Below are 21,996 nucleotides of genomic sequence, written 5' to 3'. Positions count from 1 at the left end.
GACGCGGGCAGGCATCCTCGCTCCATCTTCCGCTCACAGTGCCGCTCTTTATGCGCCTGACATTTGCTCGCTGGAAAGGCCCCGAAAATCGGGGGAAAGGAAAACATCACCCGCAGCAGGGCCCGAGCAGCTCCGGGAGGAGCGCCGGGGCCGTGCCGGGCTGTGCCGGGTTGTGCCGTGCCGTGCTGCCGGGCTGCCCCGGCTTCGCCGCCTTGCTCTTCCCCGGGGTGACCCCGTCACCTCTCGGCAGCTCCGGGCTGCCTTCCCCAGCCGGCACAGCCGCTTCCTGCCAGGTGTGCGAGGTGCTGGCTCCGTGCCTGGGAAGCCCTGGCCATCCTGCCCCTGCCTGCGCTGCGGGAGGACGCGCTGCTGGCTGCTGCTCCGTGTCCCCAAGGGTGGGCATGGCACGAGGTGCTGGGGGCTGTGGGGACAACCCTTGGGCACGTCCCTCAGATGTCCCCCGCCGGGTCGTGCGGTGCCCGGGGCGTGCTGCAGGTGGCTCTGAGGCGGGGAGGAGGGCTCGAGGTGGAAAGGGGTATCTGCACCCAGCCCCCCGCCCTCCAGCTGTGTCCTCCCACAGGTGGGATCCCTCGGTGCTGGCACAGTCTGGGCAAGCGGCTGGCACAGCTCGCTGCTCATCTCTCTGCATCCCAGCGTGGATCCCAGGGTGGATCCCTCCCTGCCTGGTCTGCAGGACAACGAGAGGATCATGGGCGGCGATGCCCAGCGCGCCACGGGAGCGCACAAAGCCTGCGGCAGGGGAAGGTGACAGCAGCGTGGCCACCAGGCACAGCGACACCCCAGCCCTGGAGCCATCCCCCTGCCCTCCAGGGGCTGCTGCAGCATCACCAGCCCCTGCATATGTGCCAGCAAGGCAGCAGTGGCCGTGCCCATCACTGGAGAGCCAGCGTGCTGCTCCCAACCCACTGCTCCACGGCACCGCCAGCCCGGGGAAGCCGTGCCCCCCCCCCCAAGGCCCACACCCCTTGGCTCCCGGCCCCGGCAGGAATTATTAAGTGTGCCCCTGTGGAGCATGTGCTGAGGCTGGCCACGGGAATGTGGGCAGATCTGACATACAAGCCACAGCAGCCAGGCTGTAATTTCCAAACGGGCCCCGTTCGCTCTGTTTTCCAGTTAAAAATATATTAAAAAATAGGAATGTGGGGTTGGGAGCAAAGAATGTTGGTAACCGCTTCGAACGTCTGGTGTGATAATGAAAGGGTCAGGCCCCGGCTTTGAGCACGACTGATTTAGACTCTGCTGCTTGGCACCGGCGTGGGGGGGGCCCAGCCAGCCTGCAGCCCCGTGCCAGGGGACGGCGCTGCTCCTGCACCGGGGGCACGGCGCGGGGCTGGGGGCCGTGAGCCCCTCGGCCACGCTGTCGGGGGCGCATCCGAAGCCCCAGCTCCCCGGAGAAGGGGGTCAGGGCAGGGTGGGCGAAGCAGGACGGCTGGGGATGGGTTTGGCACCCTGCCTGCTGCTTCCACCTCGCCCCTCCACCTCCCCGGAGCAGAGCCTTGGGCTTGGGGGCACCACGCGAGGTTGGGTTCATCTCCCCACGAGCGCAGCCCGATGCACATCCCATTCCCAGCTCGGGGCAGCCCCCCCGGCTCGGCTAATCGCGGTTCAGCCTGTGCTGCCGAGCCTCCCGTGCCGGTGTCGCAGCCTTGAGTGGCTCCTGATAGCGGGCACGGTGCTCGGCCTTGCGGCCAGGCAGTCATAACACCCCCAGAGGTCGAGCTGCTGCCGTGCCCCCCACCGTCTCCGCGGGGGGAAACCCTGCAGGCACCCCGCTCCTGCCTCTTCCCTGCCTCGGGCGTTGTGTTTATCCTACAGAGAAGGGATGGGGGGAAAACAAGGCGCCGGCAGCCAGGGCTGAAGTCGCAGCGGGGACGAGTTGCTGCAGCAGGGTTTGCTCCAGGGATGCTCTGGGGCTGTGGGGTAAAAAAGGAAGGCACGTCCCCATCCCCAGGGCTTGTCCCCTTGCTTTGGGGACACCTCCTTGTCCCTCTCAGCCTCCGGGGCCATCAGGCGGCCGGTGGCTGGCACAGCACGCTCTGCTCCCTGCCGACTCAGGGCTTTTCAGGGAAGCTCTTCCAGCCCCGCTCACAAACCCTTTTCCCTTGGGGTCTGCGCCGTGCGGGCGAGCTCCGGCAGCCCGATGGCTTGGAGGTGGCCGCTGACTCCCAAATTCCACCCCGGGCTTGTGGTAGCCACATTTAGAGCCAAGCCCTTCCCGGAGGCATGGGCAGGGGGTGCCCTGCACCTGCGGCCCCATTTCCCACCTGGGGACCCCTCGGCGGTGGGGACACGCCGTGGGCAGTGGTGCCCGGGGGCACTGACCCGCACGGTGCTATCTGGGACGCTTTGCTCGCTCTGCCGCCGGTCCCGGCTTTTCCTGGGAGCTGCTGTTTGCTTTTCTCTGAATTATGACTCCTGCCTTTGATCTGGGCTGTGTCGGCCACCCGATGCCAGCCCCTCTGCTGCCTTTGAAGTGCAGTCGCCTTCCCAGCACCGGGCGCCTGCTTTTGCACCCTCGGGTGCAGGTTTGGCACCGTGGGGCTGAGCCATCAGGGCTGGCGCGTCCCAGGGGTGTCCGAGGTGCTCGGCATCCCTCCTCCTCCCTGGCACCTTGTGCTGCTCGCAGCTCGGAGGCCGGGCAAAGCCGAATCGGGAGGTTTGCCCTCTGGCTGGCAATCCCAGGGATGCTGGCAGGGCGCTCGCACCAGAGCATCGCTCCCTCCTGTGGCAGCGGGCAGGGCCACAGGAGGTCCATGCGGAGAGGTTGGCCAAAAAAGCAGACCCCAGTGGCATTTGTGGCCTGATGCTGAGCATTTTTTGTGCCTCTGCTCCCAGCAGCAGGGCTGAGACCTGCAGGGAAGGTGCCTTTCTGGCCACCGGCACTGGCATCAGCTCCCTGCCCGGCGGGGAGCACCGGGGGGGTCTCAGCCTGCCCTTTCTGCCCTTGGGAAGCCGGGCGCACGCTTTGGACTCTGGCCTTGAGTGGGTCTGAGCGTCCCCATCCCCTCCCCGCTCCCCTGGCCGGGAGAGGAACCGGCCTTATCTGTTACACTTTGTTCTCCTGCTGTCTGGGTGTGGAGCCCAGCAGAGATTAGTGCCAGACCTTTGACACGCACAAACACGCACAAACACACACCGGTAACCACGCTCGCCAGGGAGCCCGGCTGCACACGCATCCCTGTGCACACTCGCTCGCTCCCTTGCACAGCTGCCCGTGCACATCCCTTCCCCGAGCCCTCCCTGCGGTGCGCACAGGCTCTTCCCCGGCCCCGTTGGTGCACTTGTGCTTGTGCTGCACGTGTAGGGGATGGCTGTGGCGAGGCAGCACCTCCTGCTCACCACCACGTGCCCGGGGTCCTGCTCGTGCCCGAGGCTTGTGGTCCTTATCAGTTTATCCCTTCTGGGGAAGCCACAGCCCTTCCCGTGCGATCTTATCTCCAGCGCTTCATGAATGGCTCGCAGGCAGCGGCTGTGCTGGCCTCCTCCTAACGGGAAAGCCGCAGGTGTGTGCGTGGGTCGTTTCCCAGCCCGGTGCTGGCAGCTGGTGACAGTGTCCCCCTCGCTTTGTCCCCGCAGAGCCTGCCCCAGATCTGCAGTGAAGGGGACGGGCAGGCGTTTGCCTCGGCCCTGCGGCAGCTCTACGCGGCGGTGACGCTGCAGGAGGCCAAGCAGGCTCGGAAACGGCACCACTCAGGTGAGGAGCTCCTGGATGCGAGGCGGGGGCGCGTGGGGCACCCTTTGGGCGAGCTCCTATCCCCAGAGAATGGGAGCAGGGAGCTGGGTTGGGGGCAGCCTGCCCCTTGCATGTGTCCCCCTTTGCTTTGGGCCGAGCTCCCCGAGCTCCGGGTGTGGGTTTGGGCACCGCCACGTGCTCCCTCGTCTCAACCCCAAATTGCATCTCGTTGCTCCTGGCACCAGAGGACGCCGAGGGCCCGGCGCCCGCTGCAGAAACCTCAGGGCACCCCGACCCGCCACCGCAGTCCCCAGAGGATGAAACAGCGTCTGCGAGCGAGGGAACCACGGTGAGCACGGTGCTGGGAACAGCCTGGCCGTGCCAGGGGCCTCCAGGTTGGCATGGAAAAAGCCACACTGTGCACTCCTGCTGGCCTCAGCACCCAATTTTCGCCCCCCACACCGTGCATCCCAGCCCCGTGCCCATCCAGGGCAGGCTGGGGGGCTCAGCTCGCTTCCTACCACGTCCTCCCCCCTGCACCCTGGTTGCGCACACGTGCGTGATGGTGCACAGCCACCACATGGGGGTGGGGGGGTGTCACTGACGCTGCCTCCCCTCTGCCCCCAGCTGACCTCCTCCCCGGCGCAGAAGCCCCGGCTGCCCGCGGCCAAGGCCAAGCCGAAGAAAGCGAAGGGGCTCTTCGGCTGAGAGGTCGCTGCCACCGCGCGAGAACACCTGAGAGAGGCAGAGCAGAGCACGGCGCATCCTCCGCCTCGTCCGCACCTCCCCGGGGACGCTGCCGGGGCCGTTCCCCGCTCCCGAGCTGCCTCCAGATGGGGACGTGGGCACCTCGTCCCCCCGATGATGGCTCAGGACAACTTTGTGGTGCCTCTCCCTGGGTGCAGCTCCCAGGCTGCCCACGCTGGACGTGAGGGGAGCGGGCGGGTGCCGCTGCGGGGGTGCCAGCAGGGCAAGGAGACGACGCAGCCTGCTCCCGTGCTGTTTGCATTAAAGGGCTGTGTCTGGGTGACGTGTCCTCCCCTCCTGCTCTGTCCTCCCTCAGCCAGCAGTATCCAGACAGGGGTGCTCGTGAAGGAGATCGCTGAGTCCTGCCCCTTCGTACCCCATCCATCCACCCACCCACCCACCCACCCATCCATCCATCCATCCATCCATCCATCCATCCATCCATCCATCCATCCTCTAACCCTTGCTATCCTCTTCCAGCCCTTGTGTCCACGTGCATCCTTCGGAGCCGGGATGCCACTCCTGTGCCCAACCAGGTCCCAAAATAGCCAGCCAAAAATGGGCAGCGCCGCGCACCGCAGGGACCCCTGCCCCTGCCTGCCCCCAACTCCCCGGGGCTGGGCTGGCCGCAGCCTCGCTGCCTGCTCTCACGGGCGGCGAGGGGGAAACAAAAACATCCGGAGCAGCCCCCGTGTCTGTGGCAGGGGAATGAAAGGGCCTTTGCAGGGCCGCAGCCGGCCAGTCCCAGGGCGAGAGGTTTTTATATTTCCTCTCCGAGGGAGCAGCGTGCGGGGCAGGGTGGGTGGTGGGAAGGGGAAGCTGCGGGACGGGGAGCTTGTGCTGACAGCCGTAACCAGCTTGTGTCATCTGCCAGCATCTTACGTGGGCAAAAAAGCCCCCAGGAGCTGCCCCCCCCCTTGGACAACCCTTGGTTTGGGGCTTGGGGCAAGGACCTGTTGCAGGGACAGATCCTGCCCCGCTCCCCCAGGGGAGGGACGGGCTGCAGGAGCGGGGATGAGGGTGGGGAAAGCAGGAGATTGGAGCTGTCAGCGGGGAAAAAAAGCTCTGCTGATGCCCCCCAGCCCCCAGCCAGGGCAGGGCAAGGACCCCAGCCCCCGTGGCTCCAGCACGGAGCCCACCGGTGCCTGCCTGGCCCAGGTTGTGCCGCCGGCCCCGGGGAGTGTCACCGCTCATTGTCCCATCCCGTCCCGCTGGGGTCTCCTGCCCTGTCCCCACCCCTCCTCCTCCCTGGAGCCGGCTGGATTTGAGCTCCCGACACACATTAAAGGCCACAAGTTCGGCCTCGGCCTCCATAAATTTGATTCCATAAATATTAGTTTTCGCAGGGTTTAATGAAGCCGTTATGCCGGGCACGGCCCAGCACCCCGACCCGTGCCCTTAATAAGGGCTCTGTGGCCTCGATTAAAGGGACCTTTCAATCGCTGTCAAGTATTTTTAGAAAAGGAAAAGAAAAAAAAAAAAAAAAAAAAAAGAGAGAGAGAGAGAGAGGGGAGAAGAAGACGACCAAGGCAGCGAATAGGGAGAGGAAAATCCCAAAGTCGTTTGGTGCAAAAATAGAGAAATAGCACCACCTAGACTGCCTGCGGCACCCCGCTCCGCGCTGCGCCCGGCTCCGGGCAGCCCTGCGGGGCCTTGGCCAGCCTGAGGGGTGCGGGGATGGGGCTTTGTGGGGCGGGGGGAGAAGGGTTTGGGGATGGGGACCCTTGTGGGTCAGGGAGAGAGGGGCTTGGGCAAGGCGAGGACACAGCCGGGAGTGGTGCGTGGGGACCGGGTGTCCTGGTGGTGGCTGAGAGTGGCCGGGGGATGCTGGAGGTGCTGGGGGTTACAGGGATGGAGCCCGCATCCCTCCCAGCTCTGCTGGAGGGTGATTCCTCCCCGTGCCCCAGTGCCAAACCCCTGCCAGGACCAGAGGGGCTGCTCTTCATCACCAACAGGGGTCAATGGGCAGGAGAGATTTCGGGTGTCCCCATGCGGGAGCCCTGCAGTCCCTGCTGCACGGGGACACAGCGGGCTCTGCGTCCAGGGGACTGTCACTGCTCACCACGGCCAGATGCAGGATGCTGCCCTGCATGGGCAGCAGCCGTGGTTGCAAGCCAAGTCAGCTCCCCGTCCGAATTTGGCTGTGGCAGGTCTGGAAGAAGCAGCCCTGAGTCCCTGTGGGGAGAGGGTACCCGTGAGGGTGAGCACGGCGAGGAGCTGGGCTCATTTCTCATCTCATGGGCGAGCAAAGCAGCCCGGGGACCTTGCAGACTTAACTCTGCTTGTCCCGTGCCTGTGATGCACGGAGAGCTGTGCCCTTGCTGCAGCCCCAGGGAAGGCAGAGGCGGGGATGGGGAGTGGTGCCGGGACAGGTCTCTGCTCTGCCTCTTGGCTGCCTGAGGATGCTCTGCTGGAGGAGCCAGCCGAGGAGATGTGCAAGTGTTGTGGCTGGGGGCTGCTGGCCAGCCCTTACTGCTCCATCACCTGCGGGTGCAGCAGCAGGACGTGCGAAGTGGCCGGGCTTCGCAGAGCTCTGGGCACAGCTTTTGGCTGCGTGGCTACCGAGCACAAAACCCAGACGGAGAAACCTCCGGCCAGCTTTGCTCCCCCGCAAGGGAAATGGGCCTTTGGGGCTGCTGGGCTGCAGCATCCCAAGCACACGGGTGCTCTCGGTGCCGATGAGGCCAGCGCAGACCTGAGGGCAGAGCCGGGCTGGGCTGCTCCAACCTGGCCTTCCCGGGTACCCCTTGGAGCACCCCGCACCCCGTGCCCACCAAAGGGCAGGGTGGTGAGGGGGCATCCCCGCGAGGGCTGCGTGTGCAGGGGTGTCCCGAGGTCACCGCCTCACCTGGGGACGTCCTGGGGAACCAGCAGGGTGCCCGCAGAGCCCTGCCGGACCCCTCCCCAGCGCACAGCTGGGGGAGAACCGGGGGGGCCCCGCGAAGCCTCGCTCCTGAAATCAGGGTGTTGTATTTACTTTCCCCTTTTGGCAGCTAGAAGGGGAAGCCCATCCCAGCCCCTCATTGTTGTCTCAGCGAGTTAATCAGATGCCATAATCCTGTTGTGGAAATATCGGGCCTCCCTGGAAACAATGGGGAGCGAGAATATTGTGGTTAAATTTCAACCAGCTGCCTCCCTGCTCTGTTTGATCCCCGCCCGCAGGCCCGGGCCCCTGGCGAGCAGGCGGCGCGGCGGGGGCCGGAGCCCCGGGGGTGCCACCCCGTGCCCACGCCGCGCCGGGGGAGCCCCCGGGGGGGCTGCCAAGGAAAAAAAAAAAAAAAAAAAAAAAAAAAAGGGTGCAGGGGGGGAGCTTGGACGTCCGGGCGCGTCCCGGGGCGGCCCCGGGGGGCAGGTGGCCCGGCGGGGTGGGCTGCGGGCCCCGGGGCTCGGCCGGGGGGAGGAGGCTGCGGGCGGCCCGGGGCAGGTTCCGCGGGGAGGAGGCGAGGGAGGGAGGGCGCAGGGAGGCTGGGACACGGGCAGGGTGCGGTCCTGGCGGTTCCCGGTCCCGGATCTCTTCAATTTCCCCTCTCACTCCTGCCCGGGGAGCGGAGGCAGCGGCGGCTCCGGTCTCCGGCTCCAGCCCCGCCGCGCTGACCGCCAGGGCGCAAACCGCGGGGGGCTCCGGGCAGCGCCGAGCCCCGCGCCCCGCAAGCGGCCGCTCTCCTGCCAAAACAAACGGCCCTTCGCTATTTATTGCCGCCGCCCGCCGGGGCACGGCAGCTCAGAGCGGGCCGACACCGACACCGGGCAGCCGGAGCGCACCCGCGCCGGGCACCCGCTCCTCGCCACCGGCACCTCCGGCGGCACCGCCGCCGCCACCGCCACCGCCACCGGCACCTGCCCGCCGGCTGCGCCCCGCATGGGGAGCCCCGGGGCGGGCGGAGGGAGCGGCGGGCGAGCCTAACGGGGCCCCCGGAGCCCCCGGAGCCGCCGGGCGCGCCATGAAGCCGGCGCGGCTGCTGCTGCTGCTGAGCGGGTGCGCGCTGCTCCTGGCGCCGGCCGTGCGCTCCTGCGGGCCGGGCAGGGTGGTGGGCAGCCGCCGCCGGCCGCCCCGCAAGCTGATCCCCCTCGCCTACAAGCAGTTCAGCCCCAACGTGCCCGAGAAGACGCTGGGAGCCAGCGGCCGCTACGAGGGCAAGATCGCGCGCAACTCGGAGCGCTTCAAGGAGCTCACGCCCAACTACAACCCCGACATCATCTTCAAGGACGAGGAGAACACCGGCGCCGACCGGCTCATGACCCAGGTACGGCCCCGCCGCCGCTCCCTTTCTCCCCCGTTTCCCCTGCGCCGGGCACCTGCGGCCACCGGTGCCCGGCCGGGTGCCCCGGTGCGGCACGCACGGGACGGGGAGCGCCGGAGCAGCGCCCCGCCTGGGCTCGCCGAGCACCCGGACCGTCCCCCGAGGTGGCAGCGCCCTGTCCCGCTGTCCCCAGCCCGTGTCCCGCTGTCCCCGCGCTCGCAGCGCGCTGGCAAGCCGTGCCTCCAGCCGGCGGCGCCGGGACGCGGCGCTCCCCGGAGGGGCAGCACCCTGCCCCGCTGCGCCCTGCCTGCCCTTGCCCTTCTGCTCCGAGTAGCGGAGGGCAGAGCTGAGCCCGCAGGAGGCGAGGGGCACGCAGAGGAGCTCCAGGAGCACCTTGCCGGCCTCGTCCCGCGCTGCTGCCGAGCCCCCCTGTGCGCTGGTGCCCCCGCTTCCCCCGTGCCCCCCGGGTGGGATGGTGCGGGGAGCCTGGCAAGGGGAAGCCCTCGGCTTGAAGAGTCTGGGGAAGGGGAGAAGCCGGCGGTGCAAACGCCCTGCTGAACCCAGCCTGCAAGTGTCCTGGGCCAGGGGAAGGAGGGGCACGGGGGACAGAGGACGGCGGCGGGTGGCGGGGGTGATGCTGGACGAAGGTTACTCTGTGTTTTAATATTGCCAGGAGAATGCCTGAGGGTTTCAGGAATGCAGATAAGGAGCCGCACGGCCTTGCTAAGAAACCCGGCCACCAGCTTCAGCACTGGGTTACAGCCCGACTGAGCTCCTGGGGGAGGCAGGGGGGAGCCGGGGCTGCCCGCTGCCCACTGCACCCCCTGGTCGGGGGCTGGCGGGCGGCTGGGTGAGCTCCTGGGGGCAGGAGCCGAGCGGGGCTCTGGCCGTGGACTCTGCCCGAGGTGTTGGTAATGAGGAGAGAAGTGGCTCGGGTGCTGGCTTGGCAGCTCTGTCACCCCGTGCGCCCCAAAGGGCAGCTCCCCGGGGGCAGAGGCTGTGGCACGGGGCGGTTTTCAGGCCGGGGGCTGCAGCAGAGGGGCTGAATCCAGCCCCCCGTGAGCTGCACGAGCCGTGACTGCTGCTCACTGCAGCCTGCATCCCCTGGTGCAGAACAGCTCCTGGGATGCTGAGCTCTGTCACTCCTGTCACTCATGCGAGTGACATCGCACGGCTTGGATTAGAGGCAGGAGCACACCTCTGACTGCGTTTGCCCGTGAGACTGCTCCCACCGCCTGCCCTGACCCAGACAGTGCCCCTGCCCCCCCCCAGGACCATGTCCCAGGCTCCGTGTCCCACCTGCCAGCCCCCTCCTGCCTGCTGCCTTGCTGGCAGGGCACCTGGAAGCTCCCTGGCTCTTCCCGAAGGTTACGTGTGCTGCCCAAGTGAGGGCTCTCAGCCCTGCACGGTCCCTGCCACTGCACATCCGCGCACAGATGGGCACCCTGGTGCCTTGGGGCAGCCGGGCAGAGCACTGTCCCCACTGCCTGGCATGGCTCCTGGCAGCTCGCTTTCATCCCACAGCCCTCCGGGCTCATCCCTTGGCCCCTGGCTGTGGGAGATGCCCCCAGGCGTGGGAGCTTTGGCACCGTGCCCCCGCGTAGCTCTGGGCTGGGAAAGGCCATTGACCCAGCTCCTTGTCCCTTCCCCCAGTGCCTTGGCTTTTACTGCTGTTGACTCACTCCAAACCTGTTTTCTTTCCCCAAGTCCAAGGGTCTGGGTGTCCCAGGCAGCCTGACGATGCCGCCTGCTTGGGGGGGTGGGTAGCGCTGCTCTCTGCCCGCCTTCCCTTTATCGTTTCATCTTCCTCAAGAATTCCAGTGTGTTTGCTCTCGCTGGTCCCACTCGGAGGTGCTGAGATAAGGCTGGAGGCAGAGCCTGCCTCACCTCTCCGCGGCAGCCTGGCCCAGGAATGTCCCAGGCCCCCTGCCCCCACGGTGTCCCCACCCCAGCCATCACCCCTTGCAGACGCTGCTGTGGCGACCACCCTCGCGGCGGTGACAAATTGCTCTTGGGGACCTCAGGAGAGGACCTTGGCTCCCTCTGGGAGAAACTCCACCTGGGGACAGGTGTGGTGTGATCCTTCTTCTTCTCCTGGCCAGATTTTGGGCAATTTTGCTGCGAGCAATCGCTCACACATCCCCCCTCAGCCCCTGTGTGAGGCTGAGGTCCCCACCTGAGTGTCCCAGGGTCCCCGGTGGCCGTGTCCTCTTGGCGCTGTGCCCTTCCTCCAGCCCTGCTACCTTCCCAAAAGGGTGACATCCCCTGCCGTGGGACAGCCCAGAGCCTAACCCCAACCCTAACCCTAAGCCCTACACGTGGCTTGGAGGTGTCCGGCCACCTGTGACACGACAGGGACGGGCTGTGCCCTCCCTCACACGCTGCCACCGCGCACCTTCCCCAAAAACCCTGCCACCTGCCTGTCCCTCGGGTTTCCAGCTGGGACATCCCAACCCCTCCCTGGTCCCCAGGGATGTTTCAGCCCCCCTGGGCTGCGCGCTGGGGACCGCAGCCTCCCGGATGAGCCCGGAGAGGAGACCTTGCGCCCCTCCCCATCGCCGCCCGCTCCCTGCGCATCGCCACCTGCCCGCCCTCGCCCACCGCTCCTTGTCACTGCCCATCCCCGCCCGGTCCCTGCCCTCCGTACCTGCTCGCTGCCGGTCCCTGCCCGTGCCCTGACACCTGCTGGCCGCCCAGGGCACAGGCACAGCCGGTGCTGGGCGCTGCGGGGACCCTGACAGCCCGGGGAACTGGGGGGCCCGCGGGGGTGGCACCTCCGGGGACAAGGGTGGCACAGGTGGCTCCCGCTAGGACAGGCTGGGCTGTCCCCAGGGGCTTTGTCCCCCACCAGGGGACAAAGTTTGGAGGGTCTCGGGGGGGGTGCAGGGGTTTTGCCCTGCAGGGAGCACCCGGAGGATGGAGGGGTCGGCGGAGAGGGCGCAAAGAGGGGACCGGAGCGGGGTGGCGACGGGACACCTGGAGCCGGGACCGTGCAGGGGATGCAGTGGGGTGTGGGGGGCTCGCTGCCTGCCACCGTAGGGTGGCCCCCAGCCCCAAGCCCCCTCTCTGCCAGCAGGGGCCTTGGGAGCTCCTTGTGCCGTGCGCAGAGTGGCACCACGGCGGTGTTTGGCGAGGACAAAAGTCGCTCCCCTCCCTCCTCCTCCCCTCTCCTGGGCACTGTTTGTCCAACACCTTCCCAGCTTATCTCCCCACACCCAGGGAGCCACGAGACGAGGGCAGAGGCGCTCCCCCGCCCCATGTGGGGCAAAGACCTGCCTGGCACTGCCCTCCCTGGGGCCTGGACCATGCCAAGAGCAAGCGGGGTTCCCCAGGAGGAGCAGCACCCACCTCCCCCGGGGCAGGAGCTGGTGATGGGGACAGGCTGAGGGCCCACGTGCTGGGGGCAGCTCCCTGCAGGAGCGGTGCTGGGCCCTTTCTGAGCCAGGGCTTGGACCCAGCAGCAGGTTTTATAGCCCTGGTTCGTGCTCTCGGGGACAGTGTCTCATGACCTGCTTGTGTGGCTGCCAGCGTGACGTCCTGCGGCACCGAGTTCCAGCTCAGCAGTGACAGCACGAAAACATCCCCCACGGTGTCTGCTTCTAGCCTGCTGCCCAGCTCTTTCATTTAATGTTTCCCAGGACGTGCCCCATATGGGACCTTAATGGCTCTGTCCCCCTCTCTGGCTTTACAGAGCTCTCCTGTACCTCCCCACCAGCTCTTCCTGGCCGGGCAGTCCTCGTCTGCTCACCCAGTGCTGTCAAGGAGCTCCTCGATGCCATAAACTTCGCTTTCTTTGCACCTTTTCTATCTGTCCTCCACCCCTTTTGCAGCCCAGGCAGGGGACAGTGGTCCAGGCTGTGCTTGTGAGTCAGGGGCACAAGGGGCTCATGCAAGGCTGGAGCGGGTTTGGAGCTGCAGCTTGTGGGTGGAGATGCTGTGCTGGGGGAAGCGGGCAAAGGCACCCAGAAATTCAGGGCTGGCATCCCTGGGTTGTGCTTTGGGGTGAGAAACCCTGGCAGGGCAGGACGAGGCAGGGCTCTGCTCGCTCGTGTGACCTCTGTGGCAGCCCTGGGGCTTGGGGACCTGCTGTTGTCCCCCAGGGTTTCCTTATCAGCTGCTTTTCCCCATCCCTTGGCTTCGTGGAAGCACGCTGGGACGCAACCTGCGAACCAGGAGGGCAAATCCCCGATCCCCAAAATCCTTTGGCTGACTCTGCCCCTCTGCCCCGCAGCGCTGCAAGGACCGCCTGAACTCCCTGGCCATCTCCGTCATGAACCAGTGGCCGGGGGTGAAGCTGCGGGTGACGGAGGGCTGGGACGAGGACGGCCACCACTCGGAGGAGTCGCTGCATTACGAGGGCCGAGCCGTGGACATCACCACCTCGGACAGGGACCGCAACAAGTACGGCATGCTGGCTCGCCTGGCCGTGGAGGCCGGCTTCGACTGGGTCTACTACGAGTCCAAGGCGCACATCCACTGCTCTGTAAAGTCAGGTAAGGCTGGGGGGGGGCCCTCCTGTTGCAACGTGCCTGGGGAGCCTGGCTGCTGGCTGAGGAGGGGGTTTTGGGGAGGGTGCTGGGGGCAGCGGGAGCTGCGGGAAACCACAGCCGGGGCCGGGTGCTGCCGCTCGCTTCTCCTGTGCGCTGCTGAGAGGGGTTTCCGAGCTGTGATTTGATGGGGTGCAAGGACCCCCCCTGCCGAGCGGGGTGGTGATGGGGAAGCTGTGCCCGAGCTCCCGGAGCGCCCCCCCGGGTCCCTTCTCGGCTGCGAGCCCGGTGCCGGCGGCGTGCGGCAGAGGGCAGCAGCGCAACGCGCACGGCGGGGACGCGCAGCCAGCCCCACGCCGCGGGGCCTCGGGGCGAAACGGCCGTGCCCACGCGTGGAAACAGCCTCGGCGGTGCCACGCCAGCCCGGCGTGCCCACGGTCACGGTGCGCACCCCCCAGCAGTGCGCGCACCCACGCCCGAGGAGGAGCCGCGGTGGCCGCTGCGGCGGTGCCGCTCGGTGCCCCTCGGTGCCGCTCGGTGCCCCTCGGTGCCACGCTTCGCCCGGGTGCTGGGGGGGGGTCCCCAGGCTCGGCTCCCACCGCACTGTGCCTGTCCTGCTGCCCTAGCCCGCAGCCAGCGGCCCGACACCCCCAGACGCCAGGCTGGCCCCCCGCGCTGACCCGCTCCCCCGTGCCGATGCCAGGACGGGCGCATCTCCGGCCCGCGATGGACGTGGGGCGACCGCGGCGCAGAGAGGGAGCGACGCAGCCCCGGAGAAGAGGGACAAAGCGTGGCACAAGGACCGGGGCTCCCGGTGCCCGGCGGGGCTGGCCGGAGAAACGGGGCCAGGCTCCGAAGCGAGGACCCTGACCCCAGTGCCTTGGGGCTGGCCGGAGGAGTGGGGCTGTGCCCCCGGAGAAGGACCAAGGCTCTTGAAGCCCAGGATGCTCCCCTGGACTGACCGAAGACAAACGCCACGGCCCAGGCAGCCGAGCGGGGCCCTGAGACCCTGGAGGGCTTCTGGAGGCTGGCCAGAGCCTCGTGGCTCACAGCGGCTCCCCGGGGCTCTGTGTCCCCCGGATTTATCCCCAAAGCCATGGGGTGCCTGGTGGAGCCTGTGGGGTGCCCATCCTGGTCCCCTCCAGAGCTGTGTACAGAGGGCAGCCGGGCTGCCCCTGCCTCTTAGTAAATGGCTTTTATTTTTGTACGGATGGCCGCGTGGCCTGTTGTATGTATTGCGTCTCCTCGGGTCCCCCCCCGCACCCGCACACCCCTCCGTGCCCCGTGCCTGTGCCCCTGCTTCTGCCAGGTGCCCCCCTTGCCCTCCTGCCAGCCTCCCCCTCCCGTGGCTCTGCCGCCTGCCCGGGGACGTGGGGTGCAGGATTTGGGACCTGTCCCTTGCTGGGGAGCAGGCACGGGGCGGACGCTGCACCTCGTCTGAGTAATAAAAGGATTCTGTCCCAGAGATGATGCCTCTCTTCATGGGCCTGGGGGCTGGGATCTGGCTCTGCCCGAGGCTGGGGTGGGATGGGGGGGCAGTGCGACCTGGGGGGAGGCTGTGGGGTTAGGTGGGGACCTGGGAGAGGGCCCCAGGGGCTGGGAGCTCGAGGTTGGGACCATCAAACAGACCCTAAGGCTGTGCCTTGGGGGAGCTGGGGCTGACGGGGGCCTGGGGGTACCCTGGGTGCCGGGACACTCGGTGACTTGTTTCACCTGCAGAGGGGCAGTCCTTTTCCCTGATTCTGGCTGGGGATTTTGACACGTCCCTGCAGCTGAGAGAGGGTTTTGGTGCAGGGAGCAGGGGGTGAGGGGGCGGGCAGGAGGAGGAGGAGGGGGCTGCAGCACGGAATAGGGGCGAGCTGCGGTGCCGGGTGCTGCGCCCTGCTGCCATTCCTTGCTGCATCCTCCCGGGGGGGGCCATGGGTGCTGCACTGCAGGGCACGGGCAGGCAGGGAGCGCCCTGGCACCCAGGGAGCAGCCGGGCGCTCTGCTCCTCTGCCTGCCACCAGCACAGGGCTCTGCACTCCCTCTTCAAACTTTGGGTGCCCCCGCACCCAAGGGTGTTCACCGTGCGCTTTGCACTGGCTGCTCCCTGGGCCAGGAGGGTTTGGGGGCCCTGCTTTGCAGCATGGTCACAGTGCCCTGGCCCTACATTGGGGAGCGGGCGCTGGCACACACAGCAACCCCAAAAATGGCACGGGGAGGGCCCCCAGGACTGTGCGCAGGGGAGCCGCGCAGGGTGGCGATGCAGGGCAGCACGGGGGGGTCTCTGCATGTCACAGGGGAGAAGCTGGGGGTCTCGCAGACAGGTAACCCTTCTCTCCTCTCCTCTCTCTCCCTGCGCAGAGCACTCGGCTGCTGCGAAGACGGGCGGCTGCTTCCCCGGCCGGGCGCTGGCGACGCTGGAGAACGGTGCCCGGACCCCGCTGTGGGCGCTGCGGCCGGGCCAGCGGGTGCTGGCGATGGACGGGGCCGGCCGCCCAACCTACAGTGACTTCTTGGCCTTCCTGGACAAGGAACCCCGCGCCGTCACTGCCTTCCACGTCATTGAGACGCGGGAGCCCCCCCGGCGCTTGGCCCTGACGCCCACCCACCTGCTCTTCGTGGCCGAGAACGCCTCGGCACCCGCCGCCCTCTTTCGCCCCACTTTTGCCAGCCGCGTGCGCCCCGGACACTTCGTGCTGGTGGCGGTGGGCTCGGGGGGCTGGCAGCCCGCCGAGGTGGTGGGGGTGAGGGGTCGGACAGACGTGGGGGCTTACGCCCCGCTGACGAGCCACGGGACGCTGGTGGTGGACGGCGTGGTGGCCTCGTGCTTCGCCCTGGTGCAGGAGCACCAGCTGGCCCAGCTGGCTTTTTGGCCTCTCCGGCTCTACCACAGCCTGCTGGGGTGGCCGGGGGCGCAGGGGGACGGCGTGCACTGGTACTCGGGGCTGCTCTACCGCCTGGGCAGGCTGCTGCTGCCCCCCGAAAGTTTCCACCCGCTGGGGGTACCCCAGGCGGAGAGCTGAGGGTGCGCTGGCGGAGGAGGTGGCCGCGGGGCGGCTCTCAGGGGGGCGGCACGGGGACGTGCCCCCAGCAGAGGGGGGCAAAAAGGGGGCTGCCCCGCACGCCTCCTCCTCCTCCGTGCCCCCTCCTCGCCCCCGTGCTGGTGGGGGCGCCCCCGGCGGGATCCACATGCTGCTATGTGTGTGTGTGCGTGTGACGTGCGTGTGCGTGTGCAGGGTTAGCTCACGGCGGGGGTCTGGCAGAAAAAGGGGAGCAGGGCCCAAAAGGGCTGGGGAGGGGCGGAGGAGGGAGCTCCCGGCAGCTACAGCCCGGCTGGACCCCGTGGAGAGGTTTTGGGAGGGGGGTCCCGGGGTGCTGGGGGGGGGTGCCATTCCCCCTGGGGCTGGCACGGGACCCGGGACTCGGTGGCACGGGTGCTGCTGGTGCAGAAGGCTGGGCAGCGTGACCCAAACTAGCCCAAATCCACGCCTTTTGCACCCCAAAACTCAGAAACCCCCCCAGGTGCTGGAGCACAGCCCTGCCTGGCCTGACCTCCCGCCCCCCCCCCCCCCCCCCCCGGCACCCCAAACCCTCAGGGTATCTCATTGCTGCTCACCCGGGCTGGGGATCTGGCCAGCGCCCCCCAAAAATCCCCCAAAATCCCCGTTACAGCCTCGGCCTCCCCAGCAGTGGGGGTGATGAGGGGGCCGGGGGGCTGTGACCGGTGCCCCCCCTGCGGCATCACGCGCCTTTATTTATTTATCTGCTCTTTGTATGTACCATAGCCGGGAGGCATCGCGGGCGCGTGCAGGGGAAGGTGGGGACGGGAGGGGCGGGCAAGCTGTCTGGTTGGTGGGGGTGAGGGTGGGGGATTTCTTATTTTTTTTTATTATTATTATTATTATTTTAATGAAAAGCAGAAATTATTTAAAGATTATTTTAAAGCACAGTTTCTATGGTGATTGCTGTCCAGAGAGAGAGCACCGAGTCGGCAGGTGTTATTTTTGTCTCTTCACTGGATGTACCTTCCCCGCTCGGGGACACGGCCCAATAAATCTCTCATCTCCCAGGAGGCTGCTCCGAGCTCTGCTGTGGGGGGAGCCAAATTTGGGGGGGGGGGGGCATCGCCTTCAACCTGTAGCCCCCAGCCCAGGGCAGAGCAAGCTGAGAGCCACCGCAGCACCCCTTACCCCAGTGCCACCCCCCCTACGTGGCGCACGGGGGTCTCCACAGCAGCCTGGTGCTCACAACCTACAGCCCTGTCCCCCTCCAGCTCACCCCACAGCCCTGTGCCCCACACAGCCTCCCCGTGTACCCCTGCCCCATCCCCAAGCCTCCCCATAGCGTGGTGGGAGAGGGGGGTCTTTCCCCAGACCCCATGGCACGGTGAGCGCGGAGCAACCCGGCGGCGAGGGCCCTCCTCACCACGGCTAATTTAAGGGCTCGGCGAGAACGGCTGGGCTAATTTAATTAGGTTCTTATTACAGGGAAGGACAAATTGGTCCCCCGGGTGGGGGGGCGGCGGGGTCAGGCCTTGGAGAGCCGCTTTATGGAGTGAAATTTCCATCGGGATTTTGGCTCTGCTCCGGCCGTGCGCCCTCGCAGCTCAGCACCAGCCCGGCTGATGGGGACAGGCACCCCCCTACAGCACCGGTTGAGCCTTTTGGGGATGTCCCGTGGTGTCGGGGGCGTCTCCAGACCCAGGGTTTTAGGGGATCTGTGGGCATGGGGGAAATGAGCTCTGCTCTGCTATGAGAGCATCCCACCGGGGCCCCCATCCCATCCCGTCCCACCCCGAGGTGGTGATGGATAGGGCTGCCGGTGGGTGGCCGGCAGAAGGGCTGGGCACCACAATGGATGTCCCTCCATCAATTTGTCCCCATTACCATGTGAATGGGGGGCGGGAGGGAGAGGGAGGGCATGTGGCGGCGGGACAAGCCCCACACATGCTCCCATCTGGGGCAGCGCGCGTCCCCCCTCCCTGCCTGAGCGCTTTAAACCCAAGCCAAGATTCCCCCCCCCCGGCCCCAAATCGGGGGAGGAGAGGTTCCCACCTCCCATTCAGCGCCTTGAAAAGGTTACAGGGCCCGGCCTTGTTAACAAGAGGGGACCCCAGCCCCATCCCCGCCTCCCCCGTCTGTCCCTCGCCCCCCAGCCTTCTGCCGTCGCACAGCCCCGGCTATGGGGTGGCAGCGCCGGGGGGTGATGCTGGCGGTCCCCCCAGGCGGCAGGCAGCGATGTTATCCCATGCACGATCCCACAGCTGCTTGGGGGAGCTAGGGACCTGTAGGATATGTCCCTGGGAAGCCCTGCTAGCATCCCACAGCCACCTCCTGCCAGGGGGGGTGCCCCGGGGCTGGGGTGTGCGGGTATGCGCGCAGGAGGGAGGAGGAAAGATCTCATCAGGGCCCTTTTCCTTCATAAATCATCCCTCTGCATCCCTCCCCGCCCTCCCTCCTGCTCCAATAACTCCCGGCGGGGCCCCCCAGCCACAACAATGCGGCTACGGGGACGATTTATTTTCCTAATGGTGCTGCTGGGGAGACGGGGGGGCTGTGGGGAGGGGAGGTGGCAGCACGCTCCGGGGCAGGAGTTTCTAATTAGGGAATGAAATTTGCTGTAAGGCTGGAGGAAGATGGATTCGCCGCCTGACAAGGGGCCTTTCAGCTCATCAAAGCGCCCCGCCGGGGAGGTAAATTAAATTATTTCTAATTCGTCGCTAACCTCCAGGGAGTCGCCCTTCCGCCAGAGGAAGGTGGGACCGCTCCCGGACCCAGCAGGACTGAAGTGGAAAGGATCTGGGATTTGGGAGGGGAAGAGGCTGCCCAAAAAGGAGGGGGTGGGACAGGACAGGCTTCGCTGCCAGGATGGGGAGGGAAGGGGTGGTGGCAGAGGAAAGAGCTGCGAATGGCCAATAAAGCGCCAAATGGCTCATTTTGGGGCAAATCCCCCACCCACGGCTGTCATCCCAAAGGGACCTGAACCCTGGGGGGGTTTCGGTAAAGAGCCTTCTTAGGGCTCCGCTCAGGTCAAAGCCAATGCGCTGTTAAGGCACTAAAACACTTTTGGGGCTGCACGGGGTTCTCCTAAACCCCACATTTTTGGAGTCATGGTGCCACCCCGCCACCAGCCCCACCCCCAAAAAAAAAAGCCAGGAATACAGCTGGCAGCAGCACCCAGGAGCCAGGGGTTGCATTTCCTCCAAGACCTCCTCCCAGCAGCCAGGGAAGGGGAATGGGGAGGGAAATGGGGGGAAAAGAGGGAAATGGGGCTGGGGGGGCCGGGCTCTGCGGCAGACCCTCCCCGCAACTGTGCCGGGCACAGGCGCAGAGCGATCGGCGCTGACCCAACGCTCCAGGAATTTAATTTGTTTAATATATTCCCTGGGAAAGAAGCAAATAAATAAGTGGCACCTCGCGTGCCCCCATGGCTCACTCCGGCGGCGGAGGTGTCAGCTTAACGAGCCGAAGCCCTCAGCCTGATTAAGCAGCCGCTAATAGGGAGCCACCGCGCACCGTGATGGATGGCACCAGAGCCTGAGCCCCCCCGGGAGGGGGTACCGTGCCCTAGAGCCCTGCTTGTCCTGCTTGTCCCCCCTCCTCCCGAGGCACCCCTGGGTGTCACTGCAGGGACGTCGCCAGCTCCTGCCACCCATGCCACCGCCACCACCCTTGCCTTGGGAAAGGGTTAATCAGCAGCCAGGGAGACAGGGCAATAAATGGCCGTTATCTCCTTAATGAGCTGACATTAATTAGAGCCCAAGGTCCTGGGAGGAGCAGCCGATTTACCCAGTCACCCAGGGAGCGGGGCTGGGAGCTGACTCCACGGAAAGCCCATTAGCAGGGGGTGAGGCTGTGCAGGGGGGGTCACCCTGCACCCAGGGCCCAGCCTCGCTTCCCAGCCCTTTTGGGGAGCAGCTCAGGACCCCGGGAAGCCAAACGGGAACTGGAGATCCCAAAGCTGCTGGGATCCAACTGCTTGCTCTGGCTCACGCTGCTCCGAGCAGCCCTCCCTGCGCCCGTTTGCCGTCCCCCTGCTCCGGGAGGGGAGCTGCCAACACGTTTTTCTGCTCAGCCTTGCCACGTCCCAGCAGAGCCGGGGCTGCTTATTTGAGGAATCGCTTGGCTAAATAAACAGCAGCTCAGAAATCCCTGCAGGAGGCCTGTCGGGGAGGGACGGCGCGGGGTTTGCTCTGTTAACCCCTTCGCTTGGGGCAGGTACCTTGGCACCACGGGGGGACCGTGGAGGCTGGGCGAGGTGGGCAGGGGGCTGCGGAGCTCCTCACCGAGCCAAGACGTGGGGATCTCTCTCTGTGTCCCTTAGGGCGCAGCCTGAGGCTGGCTCGGAGACCCCCGGGATGGGCAGACCCCAAGCAGAAGGGAGTGCAGGCAGGGATGGGGGCACATGATGTGGCACAGCCTGGGAGCAGGCACACACATGGCTTTGGTGGCACGTCTGGCACTTGCTCCTGCCATCTCTGGGAGACACCTGAAGGGATTTGGGGAACCCTGGGCCATGCAGGCAGCTGCACCAGTGCTTTCTGCAGAGGGGATGGCCACCAAGCAGCCTGGGGCAGGGGGCTGGCCGTGCCAGGTCTGACCCCGCAGAGCCCGGCTCCCACCGCTGTGGGGCTGATTAGGAGCCATTATCTCCCCGGGCCACCCGCAGGTGACTTGGGGGCTGTTCATTTTGCCACAAATCACCCCGGGGCTGGCAGTTTATTTACCTTCCCCACCAGCCTCCTGCGGCTTCCCAGAGCCCGGAGATAGGGGTGGCCTGCGAGGGGCAGGGCTGCAGCGCTACAGGTGATGGTTAAGGCTCCAAAAACCTGGGGAAGTCACTTCCAAAGGCAGAAAGCCCTGGCTGGAGGAGCAGTAAATCCTTAGCAAGCCTCCTGGGGACAGGGAAGCTCCTGCAAGACTTAGCAACTCAAACCTTGGTGGGAGCAAGATGGTACAAACCCATGCCTGCCTCTGCCCAAACCCACCAGAACGGCTTGGTGTTAAAGCACGGTCTGTGAGCAGCCAAAATGATGGGTTAATTGGAAATTAAAACAGCCTCAGCATGGGCCTTGCCTTTGTCGGGTGCCTGGGATAAGGACTTGAGCCTGGGAAAGCGGGAGCCTGGTCCCAGTCGGCAGCTTTTTATCGGGGTGTGTGTTTTCCTCGGCACCCTGGGCTTTGATCTCGGGGCAGTCGGCGGTGCTGCGGGGTGTTACGTTGCTGCCCCAAGGTGACGGCGAGGAAACGGCGGGGCTGTAAAACTGAACTGTGCTCCCAAACTCTACCTGTCCCCCTCCGCGGCTCAGTGCTGGCAGCTGGCTGGGGAAGGATGCGAGGCTGCAGGGCCCTCCCTGCATGGGGTCAGGCTCTCCCTGGCTGATATCCTGGGGGCTGTGGCCTTCAGATGATGCTCAGGGTTGTGTTTTCTCCTGTGTCCGGCCCTTTTGCAACGGGCAGAGGTAAGGGAGCAGGCCCCAGCCACGCTCGCTTCTCGCAATCCCCAGATCTAGTTAGCAGCCAGGTGAGCTGTCACCGGAGGACCCTGATGGATGGGAAAGCAAGTTCCCTCCTTCCTGGGGCTGGAAATGAAGCTAATCAGACCTCGGACACCTTAATCCAGCTCTGATCTGATTAATGACCCCGAAGACTGTGAACTCATCAGCACCCTGGCATCTATCACCGCCCGCATCCCGCCCCTTCTGCTGGCCACCTCCTGGGCTCTGCTCTCATCCCTGCCTGCTGGGCGCTCCTGCCCCGGGCGCATCTCTTGCAGGGCCCCAGCATCTGGGTTTGGCTCTCCTGGAGGAGGGAACTCCCTTTATTTTCCTCCTAGATTTCTC

General features: G+C 66.3%; 2 protein-coding genes across 2 annotated transcripts in view; both read left to right on the top strand.

Annotated features, from left to right (window-relative positions):
* NHEJ1 (non-homologous end joining factor 1) overlaps window positions 1–4,724 on the top strand; it is a 28,702-nt gene extending 23,978 nt beyond the window's left edge. Inside the window, exons 6-8 of the mRNA XM_027460986.3 lie at window positions 3,598–3,715; window positions 3,940–4,043; window positions 4,322–4,724. Coding sequence (XP_027316787.3) covers window positions 3,598–3,715; window positions 3,940–4,043; window positions 4,322–4,402 — 303 coding nt within the window. The 3' untranslated portion in view covers window positions 4,403–4,724. The remainder of the gene's footprint in view (window positions 1–3,597; window positions 3,716–3,939; window positions 4,044–4,321) is intronic.
* A 3,160-nt stretch (window positions 4,725–7,884) lies between these two features.
* Window positions 7,885–17,226, top strand: IHH (Indian hedgehog signaling molecule). The gene is made up of 3 exons (XM_038182277.2): window positions 7,885–8,685; window positions 12,914–13,175; window positions 15,516–17,226. Exons 1-3 carry the CDS (start codon window positions 8,383–8,385, stop codon window positions 16,175–16,177), a joined length of 1,227 nt encoding a protein of 408 aa, XP_038038205.1. The 5' UTR covers window positions 7,885–8,382; the 3' UTR covers window positions 16,178–17,226.
* Window positions 17,227–21,996: the final 4,770 nt, after the last annotated feature.

Source organism: Anas platyrhynchos, chromosome 7, assembly GCF_047663525.1.
Source record: "Anas platyrhynchos isolate ZD024472 breed Pekin duck chromosome 7, IASCAAS_PekinDuck_T2T, whole genome shotgun sequence".
Classification (NCBI taxonomy): domain Eukaryota; kingdom Metazoa; phylum Chordata; class Aves; order Anseriformes; family Anatidae; genus Anas; species Anas platyrhynchos.
Note: the sequence above shows the minus strand (reverse complement) of the source record. Positions and strands in the feature narration are given on the sequence as shown.

Excerpts from the sequence above, each read along its gene's own strand:
- IHH (XM_038182277.2), top strand. The coding sequence starts at position 8,383 with ATGAAGCCGGCGCGGCTGCTGCTGCTGCTGAGCGGGTGCGCGCTGCTC. Across the intron at positions 8,686-12,913 it reads CCGACCGGCTCATGACCCAG|CGCTGCAAGGACCGCCTGAA; the intron begins GTACGGCCCCGC and ends TCTGCCCCGCAG. Across the intron at positions 13,176-15,515 it reads CCACTGCTCTGTAAAGTCAG|AGCACTCGGCTGCTGCGAAG; the intron begins GTAAGGCTGGGG and ends CTCCCTGCGCAG.